The sequence below is a fragment of the Argentina silus genome (genome assembly GCF_951799395.1).
Source record: "Argentina silus genome assembly, chromosome: 1".
NCBI classification, from domain to species: Eukaryota; Metazoa; Chordata; class Actinopteri; order Argentiniformes; family Argentinidae; genus Argentina; species Argentina silus.
Genome location: NC_139655.1, coordinates 29939102 through 29955016, shown reverse-complemented (window position 1 = coordinate 29955016; position 15915 = coordinate 29939102). Strand labels below are relative to the sequence as shown.

General features: G+C 47.5%; 1 protein-coding gene across 3 annotated transcripts; it reads right to left on the bottom strand.

The window, feature by feature from the left end:
• Nucleotides 1–1824: 1824 nt before the first annotated feature.
• On the bottom strand, nt 1825–15794 carry spata13 (spermatogenesis associated 13). Of its 3 annotated transcripts, none has more exons than XM_083675701.1 (14): nt 15368–15794; nt 8851–10539; nt 7676–7717; nt 6687–7148; nt 6307–6451; nt 6014–6141; nt 5651–5830; nt 5011–5190; nt 4244–4423; nt 3846–4078; nt 3609–3738; nt 3103–3478; nt 2745–2819; nt 1825–2576 (listed from the first exon to the last, which is right to left on the bottom strand). In XM_083675701.1, the coding sequence occupies exons 1-14, from the start codon at nt 15374–15376 to the stop codon at nt 2398–2400; spliced, it is 4008 nt and encodes a 1335-aa protein (XP_083531827.1). In that variant the 5' UTR covers nt 15377–15794; the 3' UTR covers nt 1825–2397. The 3 variants fall into 3 exon arrangements, with proteins under 3 accessions (XP_083531827.1, XP_083531829.1, XP_083531828.1); XM_083675703.1 differs by having other exon boundaries at nt 5011–5175; XM_083675702.1 differs by having other exon boundaries at nt 6014–6138.
• Between the last annotated feature and the right edge of the window lie 121 nt (nt 15795–15915).

Below are 15915 nucleotides of genomic sequence, written 5' to 3'. Positions count from 1 at the left end.
CACCTCCACCGACACATCCGCAACCTAGAGAGTTAACATCACACATTGGAAACATACAATATGCATTTCATCAACACATACAGTGAGGGACAACAACATGCAAACCTGCCTTTTGAAAGGAGGCCTGGTCTTTAGGCCTACATGATCACTTCCATGTTAGTCTCGTTCCCTGACACTTCCGCCCAAATGCGCGAAAGGTCTGGTGGACCGACATGTCAAACTTGGCCTTCATTAAGCTAATATAATGAGCGTCGAAAACGGATGGCGCACAGCTATTGGCTTTACTTGGCATCAATCATCTCCCACAACACTCTCCCCCCTTCACCCCTCTCCACCCCACATTACCTGAACTTGGGAAAAACAATGTTTTCTTCCTTTCTCTGGCACTGTGACTTATTGTAGGTTTTATTTATGATGACTGTTGTATAGTTGATTCACTTACTAAGACAAATGTACTTATTGTAAGTCGCTTTGGATAAAAGTGTCTGCTAAATGACTTAAATGTAAAATGTAAATGTAGAATAAAGTGCCCCTGTTGAGGTATTGCCATCTATTACCACAGTTGCAAGATGCGGACTGAATACCTATATGGTGTCATCAATAGGTCACAGACTTCTTAATGTATGCACACTTTTGTGCTATTGTTCTCTTATCACCCTCGTATATCATTGCTATGAACGGTGTGTATTACTACAGGTCGGCCAACGGTGGCTCCTCCGCTGAGTCCAAATGGATCACGATACTTGGGTGACCAAATGAATACATCAACTAGAAACAGGAGCTGCAGTTGTTTAGGGAACAGCGCACTTGTAGATCTGTAAGAGCTTCAATTTAGTGGCAACAATGGAGTGCAGAGTAGCTTGGGAGCCGAGTCGTTGGCTGAACAGGTGTGTGGTCACTTCTCCTGCCTGGCAGTGCGGTCAGCTTCAGCGTGCTCATTGAGTTTCTTTTGCGCATGCATTATTCACCTGGTGTCATCCCATCCCGCGAGTGGCATCTAATCCACTGAGAGATAACCGGGGTATAGATTGTCTCCAAAGAAAACATTGAAACTACTCCTTTGCTTCTTACATGACACATTTCAAACTCATTCTCCTAGTATTTTAAAGTAGCCCACTTCGAGAAATCATGTGTATGAGAAAAAAAAAAATTTAATCATCATTTCATATTCAACAGGTAGTCTCGCCTGACATCCCCATCATTTAGATAAACTGTAATATTTGCTACTGAGAACGGAAAATCGTTTGTATTTGGAATATTCCTTTAGGCTGACAGTTGGTGTAGTAGCTGGTGCCGAGAACAGTTCCCAGGATACTCACACTCGCAGTTTCCCCTTGAGGCACATCTTCATCACCGTTCGCCGGCTCGCTTTCCTCGCGCTCTGTCCCCATGACACCTGCACAGGGACATTACCTCGCGCCTTTATAGCATCGAAATCCTGCGCGTTAGGATAACACCTGCCAGTCCCATGTTCTCTCTCTGTTTGAAATGAACAGTTAAATACGAAGACACACACAAGCCTGTGTAGCGGCGAATCTATGTGCGCTGTGCAACCTGGGGCAGCCAGGTGAGTGTGTGTGAGTGTGTATGTGTGTAACCAGATCCGACCGCACAGGTGAGCTGTGGGAACTGTGACCCCGCCGGATGAAACGTTGCAGATGAGATCTGGCGACTGGCTGTTATTCAGTGGGAGGTTATCCAATGTTGAGCTTACATTATTCTAATTCTACATGAGTCATGACAGATGTTTTTTTTAATTCTTTTTTTTTTTAAATACACACTCCTCACAACAAACCAATAAAATCTCAAAAGACACATCTTGCATTTGGTATTTTTGTACAAGAGTTTATTTACAGTGTTAACAAGGTTAGTGTGTGTGTGTGTGTGTGTGTGTGTGTGAGAGAGCTGACTGTCCTCTGGCTGTTGTGTGCTCAGAGCAGACGGTTCAGCCTTCACTAACAGTCTAACTCCAAAAGGGTCCAGCCTCAGAGAAATAAACTAAAACCAAGGTAAGTACTTCAAATTAAAAGCTGAATGTACATCATTGTCATAATTAATATAAAACAGGTCTCTGTTGGGGTTAAAAGGTAGGGGGAAATCTCTGACTACATAAGCAGCATCTTTACCACACCAGCAAAATGGAGGGAGTCGGTATGTATGTATATTAACACTTCTGGGAAGTCCCTCCCCAATTGCAGGCACAGTTTTAAACAGACAAATAAAAGACACACAGAGAGAGTTACAATAGGAAACACATACATATAGAGGCACACAAAAATACACAAAACACAGTCAGGGCACATCATAAAATACACAGTACAAGTCTGGTTTGAGTCTTCAGGACGACTGTGGGTGTGGTCAGAACATTCAGACAGAAAGAGGCACAGGAACGGAGCCTCATTTCTTAAAGAAGGCGTGGCGGGTGATGGTGTACCACAGGTGGGAGGGCTTTCGCTTCGGCTCGGCCAATGTGAACACCTGCTGCTGAGGCACGCTGGTTGGCACGGTAACGTGACGCTGGTGAAGAGGGTGCAGAGGTTGGTGGTGCGGCAGGACGGATCCAGAGTAGCCAATAGCTAAGATGCAAAAACAAACAAACAAAAAAACCAGAAAGATCTCATCACCAGTGATATGAAGAGACAGTCACTCAAGGCCAAGGCCACTCAATTAAGGCCTAGCATTGTTCACACATACTGCACACACAGCCCTCTGTAATAACACAGTTACACAGTTTTCCCCCTTACTCTTCATTTTCCCTTGTTTGGATTTTCTGGCATTAAAGATAGCTTGTTTCCTCTGTGTTTCACTGATCTCCATTCCTGTCATGAAAGAAGAGAAAACAAAGCCAAAGTCAATCCATGTAAAACAGGAATGTCTATATTCTTTGACACTCCACTCCACTGCCAAAGAACTCCAGAACACTCACCTCCTAGAGCGCCAAGTGTTTTATGTGGTATTTACCTAGCAACAATAGTTTGATTAGCTATAAAATGAAGCTACCCTTGGCACTCTAGAATGTTGACAATTTTGGCAACTTTGTTCACCCTCACTAAATGAGTTCAAAATAAATACGTAGTTCCCCCTTTCCCATGGATCTCTCACCCATCTCCTGGTCCTCCTGAACCCTGCGTCTCTCCCTGGCGAAGGCCTGCATCCACCTCTGTCTGTCCTGGGGCTTCCTGCAGCACAACACACCCAGGCTCTCCAGCGTGGAGCTGTGGCGCAGACGCAGGGCGTTCCTCAGGCTCAGGCCCAGATCCGGGTCCCTGCCGTCGGGCAGCTCCAGCACCTCCGTCTGGTCCATGTCCAGGCGGCCGCGGTAGTAGAGCAGGTCGCGCCGCAGGACGTCCTTCTTACAGAACACCAGCTGGTGGTCAAACAGGAAGAAGCTGCGCTGCTGGGTCTTGCTGTGCCGTACGATGCGGGTCAGCTCGCCAGAGTGGATCAGCTCAGAGCTCCTCTCCAGCACGTCGGCTCCCTAGGAGAGACCACACGCACAGGGGATCAAATTCACACATTTATTCATTTTACTACTTGAACCACATTTTAGTTTTTTTCTTTTTTACAACATTTTTTGGCTAGGGTCATTGTACGGTTATTGTCATCACCTCCCAGCGCAGTATGGCCACCTGCCAGTGAGCAATAGCATCCACACTCTCCAGCCTCCTCTTCCCCTCGTTGATTAGGCTTGCTACATTCTTCATTGCCTGGTATGCGTCGCTCACACCGCTGTGATCACTGGACACAATAGTATAGGAGTCAGTGAATGTGTGAGGAGGTATCTGTCTATATATTTAAATTGTCCAAGTGTATGTGTGTGTGTGCGTGTGTGTGTTCAGGCCTACCTGTGGTCTTTTGGGGTGTACTTGAGCAGCTCTCCCAGCTGGAGGGGGTATTTGCAGATCTTCTGGACGGGCGTGAGCAGGAAGCCAGCGATGGAGATGTCAATCATCTGTTGGAGGAGGCGGCAGGCCTCGAAGAAGTGCTTATAACGGCCCAGCTTCATCAGGCGCTGCAGCTCGGCAGAAGCCGTTGGGTGGGTGTTACAGTACTCTGAGTAGATGGAGAAACCCTCCCCCTGAAAGAGAGATAACCGAGAATGTGTGGTGGATGGGATGGGAGAGAGAGAGAGAGAGAGAAAGGAGGGTTAGAGGCAGGTATTCATAAAAGGTCTGTAAGCAATACATAGACGTGTGTGTGTGTGTGTGTGTAAAAAGAAATATATCGAAATAGCATGAGCTACCTGTAGGAGAAAACAGGATCCTATCTCACTCAGGTGAGGCGCTTCCTTGTTGTGTTTCTTCTCCAGGTCCTTGAGGAACTGCCTCTGGAACTTGTAGATCTCCTCAATGTTGCTGAAGATGGTCTTCAGCTGTGGCTCGTTGAACATGCCCGGGTGTTTACGACACTGGCGGATATAACCCTGCAAAGGCCAGCAAAGAAGCATGTTATATTTGTAATGAAGCACAGCATCAGAGTAGACATTTCACAGAGTGTCCAGCAGGTGACGCCAACGGACAAAGGTGTATGTGTGGTAGGAGACTCTGATCACTGGATAATGTCACCATCAGAATAATTGATTGATAGTGATTCATAGCAAAACCGTAGCCAAGACTTCATTATACCATTTTAACGGAGGGGTAGCTTTGGGATTCAGTTAGCAAGTGTCCGCTCTAGTAATCCATTTCAGTCAAATTCAGTTGAGTCAGTCAAGTGTTTAACTGCTTTTAACCTGACTAACTGCCAAAGAATTCCGTAACACCATCTTAAGTGCCAAATGTTTTGTGTGGTACTTACCCAGCAACAATAAGTTCATGAAGCATAATAATTTATGCATTTTTGGTGAATAAAGTCACCCGTGGCACTCTAGAATGTTGACAATTTGGGCGACTTTATTCACCCTTGGCACTAAATGAGTTAATGAAACAATGTTGGTCAGTTCTTGTGGTTGGTGCTGATATCAGTAGTAAGGGGTTATGGTCAAGTTATGGATGTCGTTTGAGCGCCCACCTCACAGATGTCTCGTAGGTGTTTGATGTAGATGCGCTCTGTGTCCATGATCTCTTTGACCACGTTGGTCCTCATCTGCTCCCTGTGCTGGGCGCTCTGTGTGTCTCTGGGGACAGGGTCTTCCTGGTCCAGAGGACCCTCCACACTCTCACCACTAGAGTCCTCCTGGTTCACACGCACCTGTCAATCAAACACACATGGTAACCACAGACTCACAGCCCGTCAATCAAACACACCACATACCATAATATCCATAGAGACTCTCTCTCTAATGAACCACTGACATTCAGGAATCACAAATCCCAATGGTCACAACATCATAGAATTGTTAACCAGCCCTTGTCCATCAACAGGAATTGCCAACAAAGCAATTACACAGCAGTCACCCACCTGCCAATCAACTTAACTCACCATGGTTACCCCATCCTGCCTAATTAAGACTCAACTGTCAATCAACACTAGTCGCCACAGAAACCACCCAAACTTCTGAACCCCCCCATGCCCCTTGAACACACACAACTAAAGGGGCGGGGGCGCGGGGTAAACTGGCTTATTTGGAGCTAAGCCAGTTTACAGGCCATTGCTGTCAGGGATGTAGAGTCAATATCAATTAGACACGTAGGTCAGAGTGTCCACTTACCCTGACAAAGCTGGAGGGGAACCAGGCTTCTCGGTCTCCACCCATGCCCCACCACCAGTCCTCATGGGGGGCCTCCAGCACGTGGATCACATCCCCTGCCTTAAAGGCCAGCTCCTGCTCCTCCATGGTCACATGGTCCCACAGGGCCTCGGCGTGCACCGCATGGCCACAGCTTATCCACTGACATACACACACGGGGGCAGATAAGGATACAATTACATGCCCTGCAAACTCATGTCCGACAACGATTATGCTTGGACATGGACGCTAGGAGTTGTGGCAATCTTAAAAGATCCCCAACAAACACGAACAGACGCACATGACCACACACACGATTACGATTGGACACAAACTGGTGCTCACCTCATTGAGTGTAGAAAGTTCCACCCCTGGCATCAGGTAAGGGCTGACACCACTAAGTTCGTCGTAGCTGCCATCTTCTTCACTAACACTGTCATCCAGCGCTGCAGAGCATTCAGAGCCGCTGTCTGCTACGGAAAGAAGAGAGTGTCAATTCACGCACTTCCACTAACTGCTGACAAACTCACATATTCTCGTCTTTCTCACACAAATAAGTGTTCTCCCTTGGTTTCTCTCTCAAACACATCCCTTAACAATCCCTGTCTAATTCTCACACACACACACAAAACTCTCACCACTGAGTACTCTATGGAGCCTGCGGCGTCCGAGGCGGTCTAGTCCGATGGGGGTGCTCTGGGAGAGGGTGCAGGGTCGGAACCGTGCCGAGACTGCCTTGTAGGGGGGCACCTGGTGTGAGGGGACCGGGGGACGGGACAGGGGCTAGGATAGGACGAGAGGGAAAGGAGACAGTTGTGTTAGAACCTATAGGAGTGTTTAGGGGATTTGTGTCAGCTCTGTTCATTGATTGTCTGTCTCTGGGTTTATCATTGCAGGGAAATAGAGTTGATCTGTTCTATTTTTAACCCCACTGTAGTGTCTTAGAAGGAGCAAACCTGCATAATTATTTTTTTTCACATTAATGTGTGTGCAGGAGGTTCAACAGTGAGAATCTTACAGATGGCAGGTGGTCCTCTCCCTCCTCTGCGCCCGGTGAAGAGAACAGGTCTACTCCTCCAATCACAGAGATGGGTCGTCTCCGGCTGCTCTGGAGATCCACGTTCACGCTGTAGCTCTCTGGGCTGTCACGGAGGCTGCCATTACTTTTGTAGTCCAGGCAGGGGCTGACATTAGTAGTCCTCTCCTCAGGATGTAGCTCCGCTTCCTCGTCGGGGGTGGGATACTTCCTGGACACCAGCTGACCATAGTCAGAGATTGGCCGAGGTCTCGATCGGCCCGCCCTTCGCCTGGGGGTGACTGAGGATGAGGACGGTGTTTCTGTGGCTCCTGTTACAGTGGATGACGTAGGTGACTCTAGGGAACACGTTGGTGTGACAGGTGGGGTGCTGTTGGCTGATGGAGAGGATTCTTCACCCTGTAAGAGCGCCTCTGCCTCTCTCTTTTGTTCATCTGATGTACCCTGTGAGTTGGGGGGGGAAAGGAGAGCGATAACAGGCCAATGAGATGTGAGATCTCTTACACAATGACCTGCAATGGTCTGTACAAAATAACAACTAAGAAAAAAACAGGTTCTGTCAATCTAACACAGAGCACAATGTTTAGTTGACATGTCAAATGTGGCAGGTAAGTACTATTGTCTTTGTACCGATCCAAGGGGTACATTTTTTTTTTTTTTTTTTCAAGATTTTGCGAATAACTTGACATTACCATGGGACTGGGACTGTATGGAATACTTGTGTAAGCTCATTACCACCCGCATACTACAGAACTTACACAAAATCAAAACGGAGGTCTTATCAATTCTTATGTACACAAACAGGACCAGCAGCAGAAAACACACACGTCCTCCATTTTAAGTTACACAGTACCAGACCAGTAATACAATATTAGACATGTGTGCAATTCCCGTTTAGCCTGAAACTCTTCTAAAAAAGCTCCAGTGTGTGGTTCCGTTTGGTTTGTCAGTGACATCTGTTGTGAACTTACCTCATTGTCATCTTGGTCTGGGTCTGTACTCGTCCATACACACTGGAAAGGTACACAGTGGATCAGCACCATGGTAAAACACAAAGACACACACACAGGCCCTCTCCTTCAGTCCTCTAGGCTCCCTCGTCTCTTGTCCTTTAAGAGTCAATCTGCTCCCTCCCATTCATTTTAGGAACAGTAATCTGATCAACAAGGTCTCAATCTTCAATCAAATCAACCTGACTGTTGAGTGCTCTTCTAGTCTCTCTCTCTAGCCACCCAGACAGTGTGTCTGGCCCTGTTTGTAGTGTTTTCCGGGGTCTGTCAGGGCTAGCTCTCCCAGGCCCTGGGCGGCTGTTGGACTTTGGTCTTGTTGGCTGCCGCCAAGCGAGGGGAGGGGAGGGGACAGCGGTGCTGATAACTGCCCAGCCACAGCAACGGGAGCCATGCAGCTGATGCAATATGCCCACTAATCATAAACAAAGCCTAATCATTAACTCTGCTCACTCCTTCAGAGGGGCCTCTACATGTGACCCTGCTGCTAGAGACACTCCATCACAGACTGAGGACAAACACAGCACACAGATGTTTATGAGACGGACAGAATGACGAGAAATGAGACGCTAGGCCAATCAGAAGGGCTGTGGAGTTAGATGGACAGCAGGCTTAACCAATCAGATATTCGATTGACGTAGGCAGGAACTTTGGACTGACCACGCAAGCACGCATTTCCCAATTGTTTGGGACATATTTTGGCAAAGGTATTATACAAGAGAATCACGTCGAAAAGCATGCTTGACTTATCTAGAGGAGTTGGAGAGACCTGAGACAATCAAAGATCACTTCATAAAACTATTGCTATCAGGATTGCAGTGTTCCTTTTGCAAAGACAGGGGTCAATGCCATTGGATCTAATTATGAGAGTGGAATTCCTTTGTCTGCCTACGCAACCAACCCCATGTCCTCTTTGCAACATCACATATGACCCATTACTCATGAATTGCTTCCTTGCCTCTTTTGTGTCCAATGATCAAAGAGAATGCTCTAATGTCAATGGATTTTCTCACATATTGCTTTGACCCCTATACATGCCAATCAATTAGGTATTCACCATTAAAGACATTTACAAAAGTGATGTCACTGACCCAGTGTGTGTAAATTTGGATTATATGGTAGTAACTCCATACTCTTACCTGTGTTTCTGACTGGCCCTCTGTGCTGATCTCTGCTTGGTGTTTGTTGTGACTCCCCTGGAGGACTGGAGTGGAATGACACCCTACTCCCTGCACATCTCCCTGTTCCTCCTGAGACCTGCTACCTGCCTCACGTAGGCCTCTCTGAAGCCCACCACTAGGAGGAGATGAAGTCACTGTGAGGGGTTCAGTATGAATGGGGGGAGTCAGGACATGGTTTGCCCCCTCGTCAGCTCCTGTGAGAGTTGGGTGATCCTCAGTCTGAGCCAGAGGGTGTATGCTCGGTGTGTGTTCAAGGGGCTGCGGGTGTATAGTCAGTGCGTGTTCCTGTGTGACAGTAGTTGTGTGTCGCCTGTCTGTCCTCTCCCCTCCGGCTCTGGTCTGCGGGGGCGACGGTCGCCGTTGACGCTCGCCGGAGGAGGGCAGGCAGGGCGTGCGTCGGGAGTAGTCGTCATGGAGACGGCTGAGGGGCGACAGAGGGGTTGTGGGGGAGGGGCCTGGGGAGGGGCTAGCTCGGCGTCTGGCGGTCAGGTCCACCATACTGCCCACCAGCTTCAGCATTTGGCTCTTGGTCCTCATGGGGCTGCGGCCCCTGTCCACGGGCGTGGCGCCGTCCGTCTTCTGGGTGTCAGGGGTCCCATTGGCCCCGCTGTCCTCTTGGGGGTCCGGCTGGGGTGACTGAGGAGTGGGAGAGGGGGGTTTGCGTCGGAAATGGCTCTTGAAGAGGTGCAGGTTATCTGCACTCCTGCTCAGCCTGCTCAGCACATTCACATTCATGTTGACATTCATGCCCTCTGAATGGAGGTTGGCCTCCGACCCTGATGCCAAAGCTGACTTCTGACTGGTTATGGCCCCCTGTCCTGGACATCCGCCTCGTTTCCCCTGTCCCGTATCCAGCAGTGAGATGCGTCCTGCTGTGTACGCTCTCCGGATACTCCGGGAGAAGCGTGTGTTTCTCTGCAGTCCCTCTTCCTCGTCTCCCTCCTCTTCCTCATTCTCTGACCCATAGGGACTTATCCCAGCCAACTGCTGGTCAAAAGACACTCCGTTGGACACTCTGTATCCATCCCCACACCTAAACTGACTGGCCACAAAATCCTTGCCTAGGCCCTGATTGGTTGTCACCATGCCATTATCTCCATCCTGGTTGGCTGCTGTGGCATACGGTCCGTCCAAATTGGTTGTCCCTCTGCTCTGGATGCCCTGGAGCACAGAGGAGCGGAGCTTCTTGAAGGAGCCCATGACATGCAGCCCAGAGAGGCCTGACCAAGACTGGGGGCCGCTGGCACTGGGGGGGCCATGGATGGAGGAGGGCCTGTCAGGGCCCGGGCTGTGGGTAGGGATGGACACGGTGCCCTTCCTCTGGGTAGAGAAGAGCCTCATGATCCTGGAGGAGTAGGGTTTACCCTCAGGGGGGCCTATGACAGGGCTGGACCAGGCTGCAGTGTTGAGGCCATTCAGTCTGCTCTCCTCTCTGTGGGTGTCAGAGTTCACCGGCTGCACCTGAGAGCCACACCCGGACAGCAGGGAGGAGGTGGGCGTGGCCCTCTCCACATGGCCATGGAAAGGATAAAGGTCGCTGAGGGGGCGGACCCGGACTGGAGGTTGGAGGTCAGGGTGAGCTGCAGAGCTGTGATGGTAGGAGAGGGAGTCCTCACTGGTGGATGAGGCTCCATCCGTCTGCGCTGCCTGGAAAGAGAGCATGCAAAAAAAACAAAAATACAAAAAATACAAAAATCAGTGTTGCTGTCTTGTATTGTCTTGTTGTTATCTTGTATCTTACTATGCTGATACAGCATACAAACGTGTGTACTGGGAACTATACGGTGGATAAGTTCCTGCAAGTAGAGGCAGGGACGAACAACAGGTTTTTATCCCCAAACCATGCAGCCACATAGCCAAAGGGAAGCAGCTACTGCCAGCTAGTGTACTGAGGTTGGCACACAAAGCAGGTGTTCACTGTCAACTCTAAAGAGCTTTTATAAAACATACAGCAGCGGAAGTAACTGATCTCCAATTACACTTCTTTCAATGGTTTTTGTGTAATTTATACCTCACATTAACAACTGTAGCTTGAACCAACCAGTTTGTTACACCAATTATGCTATGCATTCCTCCAAGATGGAGCATGCATGCAGGTTAAAAAGTGCATATACACGATTACTAAGAATATTTCTGCAATAATGAACAGTGACCTGTTGTATCTACATAAGAGCAAGAGAGCGTGGGATTGGGCTGCTATGTGTACAGTATGTGTGTGTTTAAGTGGGAGTGAGTGTGTATGAGTTTGTGTGTGTGTAAGTGAAAGAGATAGAGAGTGTGTGTGTGTGTGTGTGTGTGTTTGTGTGCGTGTCTTTCTCTGTGAGTGAGCTATGTGAACTTCTCTTTAGTGGTGTATATTCTCCCTGTCCAAAGAGCAGCAGTGGGCCCCAGTGTGGGGGGTGTGTGAGGGCCAGTGGTTAATGCAACAGGGTCTTTGATGAGGGGCTTTGTGAGCATGACTAAGCAATGAGAATCACTAATCCATTGTGATTAATGCAACAAATTGCCCAGTTTTCTCCAGATTTGGCAGATGGAGGAAGGTGAGTGAGGGGGGGAGGGGTGTGATCCCAGCATGTCTACCTCCATCCTGCCTTGCTGGGGAACGGAGCTGTTTAACTCCTTCTCTCTCGTTCCACCCAACTGACCTTAGAGGTTTTGTCTCCCCTACTTTAAAAAGGAGGGACGCTTGGCCCACTGGAATAGCCTAGGCTACCGTCTCTGGAGGATGGTAACATCGACATTTTATCTTTTAACACATGATGCCAAATGTTCATATAATCCAGGGAGATCAGATGACAGTTATGGCAGGGCAGGGCTTTGTTTACGCTACATGTTAGTACTGACTCTTGCTCTTCATTCTACTGTCCAGATTGCCTGTAGAGCTGTTTCTCTCCCTCTCTGGCCCCAACATGGGGGAGTTCTACTCTGCTAGCTAGCTACTCCCACACCAGATGGACTCTCTCAGTCCTATTCCTTCTGGGAGTCTGCAGTCAGCTCACTCCATCAATGACTCTTACCACAAAACTTAAACAGAGAAACACCACTGCTGAGGAGGTCCTACACCGACTATTATCAGCAAGTCATTCAAACAGCCTCCGACTCCTGCCTCGCGTCTTTCAACTGTACCACTCCCACCACCACTAACAACAACGTGCTACCCGTATAACCTCCGTCTTCCACTGGCGCCAACAGTCACAGTCCAGTTGGGATCTGCTACACTTGGCAGGGTCAAGATCACAGAGCTCAGGTATTGAGTTCCACAGGGGTGATTAATACTACCTCTAGAAGGATCAACAATAGAATTATGCTTACCCTCAACTCAACCACTGCACCAGCCCAAAACAAGCAATATTTGTTTACAATGGAGCCCCATAGCACGACTCAACGGCACTCCTATGCTTCTACGTTGCTTCACAATATACTGTTATGAAGTACTAAACCACTGTTGTCATTCCTAGCCTACTGTTGACAGTACTTCAGCTCAGTCTTCCTCTGTGGTTGCATGCTAAGCTTTGTAGAGTATGTGAGCAGTGCTCTGGCCCAGAGTTAATTAAGAGCTCAGAGAGGTGCCCCCCACACTGCTGCCAGCTGGAGCCAGCCTTAGATTAGACTCCCAGAGAGGATCGCCCCACACACACACAAATGTACAAAGACACACACAAAAAATATGCACACACACAGAAACTGTACATAAACACACACCCACAAAAAGATACACTTTGCCACAGTACACACGGCACAGCCCCACACTTTCCCACAGTATACGCACACGGCCACACACAAATGGGACAGGTAGGCACGCATTCTCCGTCATCTACTCTCATCCCTTCGGGCTGGAAAAGTCAAACGCTTATGTAAAGGACAGGACATAAACACATAATCATTAGTTAACTCCAGCCCCCAATTCACCTCTACAGAAGGTATCCATGCCCCAGGCCAGGCTCAAGCTAATTAGGCAGAAAAGAACTGAGAATTAAACTGAGGGGACGGCTAGACAGAGAATATCAAGGGAAAGTAAAACATTTTCTAGCTAAGCTGTGTGGGACAGACAGATTCACCCTAAAGCACTTACTATTACCATTATTTTATAAGCTGATGATTTAGTAGTTGCCTTTCATCGGAATGATTGAACCGCAACTAGCAAGCTAGGTTAAACAACACTCTTCTGGACTCCTGGGGGAGACACCAAACATGTTCAGCAAAATAGTAACTCCACTGGTCATGGAGAACAGAGCTTACCTCATTTAGTGCCAAGAGTGAATAAAGTCATGTTGTCAAACTCATTTAGTGCTGAGGGTGTCCCCAACTTGTCAACATTCTAGAGTGCCACAGGGGACTTTGTTCACCAAAAATGCCTAAATTATGATGCTTCATTTTGTGGCTTCAAAGTATTGTTGCTAGGTAAATACCACACAAAACACTTGGCACTCCAAATAGTGAGTGTTACAGAATTATTTAGCAGTTAGTGAGTTCACACAAACTGTTAAACTGACCACAACAAAGAATGAGATGAGGCAACATGTTTGCTTAACACTAGTACATAATCCTATTATTAAGTTTGCCTGCACGTTACAGTAGTTACATTGTCCTGAATCAAAGACAGAGGGTAGCAGGAGACCATATGGGATTAAACAAAGCCAAGTAGACTGGACAAACCGTGGTCGCGCGTTACATGTATTAAACTCACCTTTTTGAGGCACTTCTGCTGGCCTAAAGAGAAGCTGAGTTTCTCTGAAGAAACGTTGAAGGACACTCGCATGGCTCTGTCCAGCAAGCCTTGTATTGTTTCTAGGGTCAGTGTGTGTGTGTGTGTGTGTGTGTGTTCCTCTACCCTCCCAGTACTAATCTGATTATGAGGGCTTTACCAGTCTGTGCTGGACCAGTTTCATCTACGGAATAGTGATTAAGAATACTAGTCAGCAAAACACACTGACAGAATGACACGGTCTAAGAACTTACAGCTGGACCGGAGACTACTGTACTGCACTACTGTAGATAGGCTAGATAGATAGTCTTTCTGGTCTACAGATGGTGAAAACAGAGAGTCTCATTGAATTGGTATACAAGATTCTAGTACATTGCCAGGTTGGTGGATCCAAGTGAAATTTAGAACCATGTACTGTTAGTTACCTTTGTTACAATTTGATAAACATATATAAAATTTGATATAAAATTCAGCCTTGTCTATTTGCTTGTTCTAAGCTTGGTGGAGGAATCAGCTCATCTGTGTATACAAGCCAGATCTGTTGACTCGAATTTGAGGTGATTTATGTTTTATCTGTGTAGAGCCGAGCTCAAGTCGACTCTCAGGGACATACAGCAGGCTAGTCCTGTTGCCTACTTGTTGAAATCTCATATCTCACTATGACCCAGTTCCTCTTTTTTCTGTGCAATGAAAGACACCAGAGCGAAAGAACCCCCCCCCCCCCCCCCCCCCTCGATCGTGGGAAGTCTGGTACAGGCCAGGGAGTGTCACCCACTCTCTCCCACTCATTCATTTACTCACTCGACTTACTGTTGTGTGTCAAAGAGCCCCTCAATAAGAAACCTTATACCACACAGAGCTTAGAAAGGCAGACAAAACACTACTACGATTCCTGAGACTGTTTAATATCACTTTTTTTTTTTTTTGCTTGACTATTGTATACTGTAAAACAGACTTAAGGAAGCCACTGGCAATATAGTTACTGATTGTACAGAAGCTACCACTATGAACCATCGGGGACTATAGATGGAAGTTAGAATTCGAGAATACCAAGGTCCTCTCTGGGACCAAGATCAGGAACAATTGTACAGACATTTGAAAGTGAGATCACACGGGTTTTTCGGGTTGTATGGTATCTCAGGTAGACTTGAACAACAGAACATCCTCTCCCCTGACGCACGACAGGAGAGAACCTGGCCTTCACGCGCACCTGCTCCCAGCGCGGTCGCATCTCCCCTGTGTGCCGGCGCGTGCGAGAAGAAGTTAAGGTTGTATTTCATACCAGAGAACAATCTACTCAAGGAAAAAAAGGAAGTTAATGCATCTGACTGAGAATGTTTCTAAATGAAAAATAGCTCGATCGTTTGTAAAGGCGATGGTGTAGTTCTTGTCGAGTAAGCTTGCAAAAACTCCCGAGGAAAAGTGCTTATTTATTTGTACATTTAATCAACTTGGTTGGTTTCGCCATAAATTGTTTTTTGGCCTCCAATCCCCTGTTTCTCCTCATCCCCGAGAAATGTTGCGCGGCCTGGCATCACTATAACAACCAGGGAAATAATGCACTACAATAACCCCCTCTCTTTTTTCGTTACAGGGGCACACAAACACAAATAAAACCAATGCTATATTACAAGTTACTCTGAACGAACTGGACCATTTTGTGGACTGAAAAAACAAAACATTCGATTTGGCCAGTCTATAATCTATTAACAATCATGCGACCAATTAATTTAAAAAGTATGCCATTATACAGGAGCTTGCTTTGCTTACCCTTCTCATACTCGGTGGGTGTTCTGACAATCTCACATCAACAGATGGGCTGCTGTTTTTGTTGGTTAGCCATCGGCAATTGCTTTCCTAAATGGGCTAGCTAGCTACTTGGAGGTCCAAGGTCCGTTGGCTCGATGATTACACGCGAAAACATGTCGGAAGTAGGTGGCTAGCTGCTGGTGGGCAAACTAGCTCGCAACATCTTGAGACAAATGGCTACCTAACTTGCTCCTTGCAACACCAAAAAAGTAGGCAAGAAGAAAGCAAGCTAACAAGTTCCAAAGCCCGTTTAGGCAGGTTACCGGCTGCGTAATTTTTGTCGTTGGCTATGAAAGTGGATACATTGTAAAAGAGGGGTTCATTTCCCCCAAAAAAGTTCAAACAAACTCCGAAATCCGTTGGTACTCAAGTGTGGGAGGCTTGGCAGACCGAGCTGACGTGACTGCTTGGCCAGCATCAGCGCACTTGTTGCAGTGATTGCTTGGGGGCGGAGACAGTTTTTTTCACCGTAGTGGGTGACCGCAACACGACCACTCCGGCGATAGCCT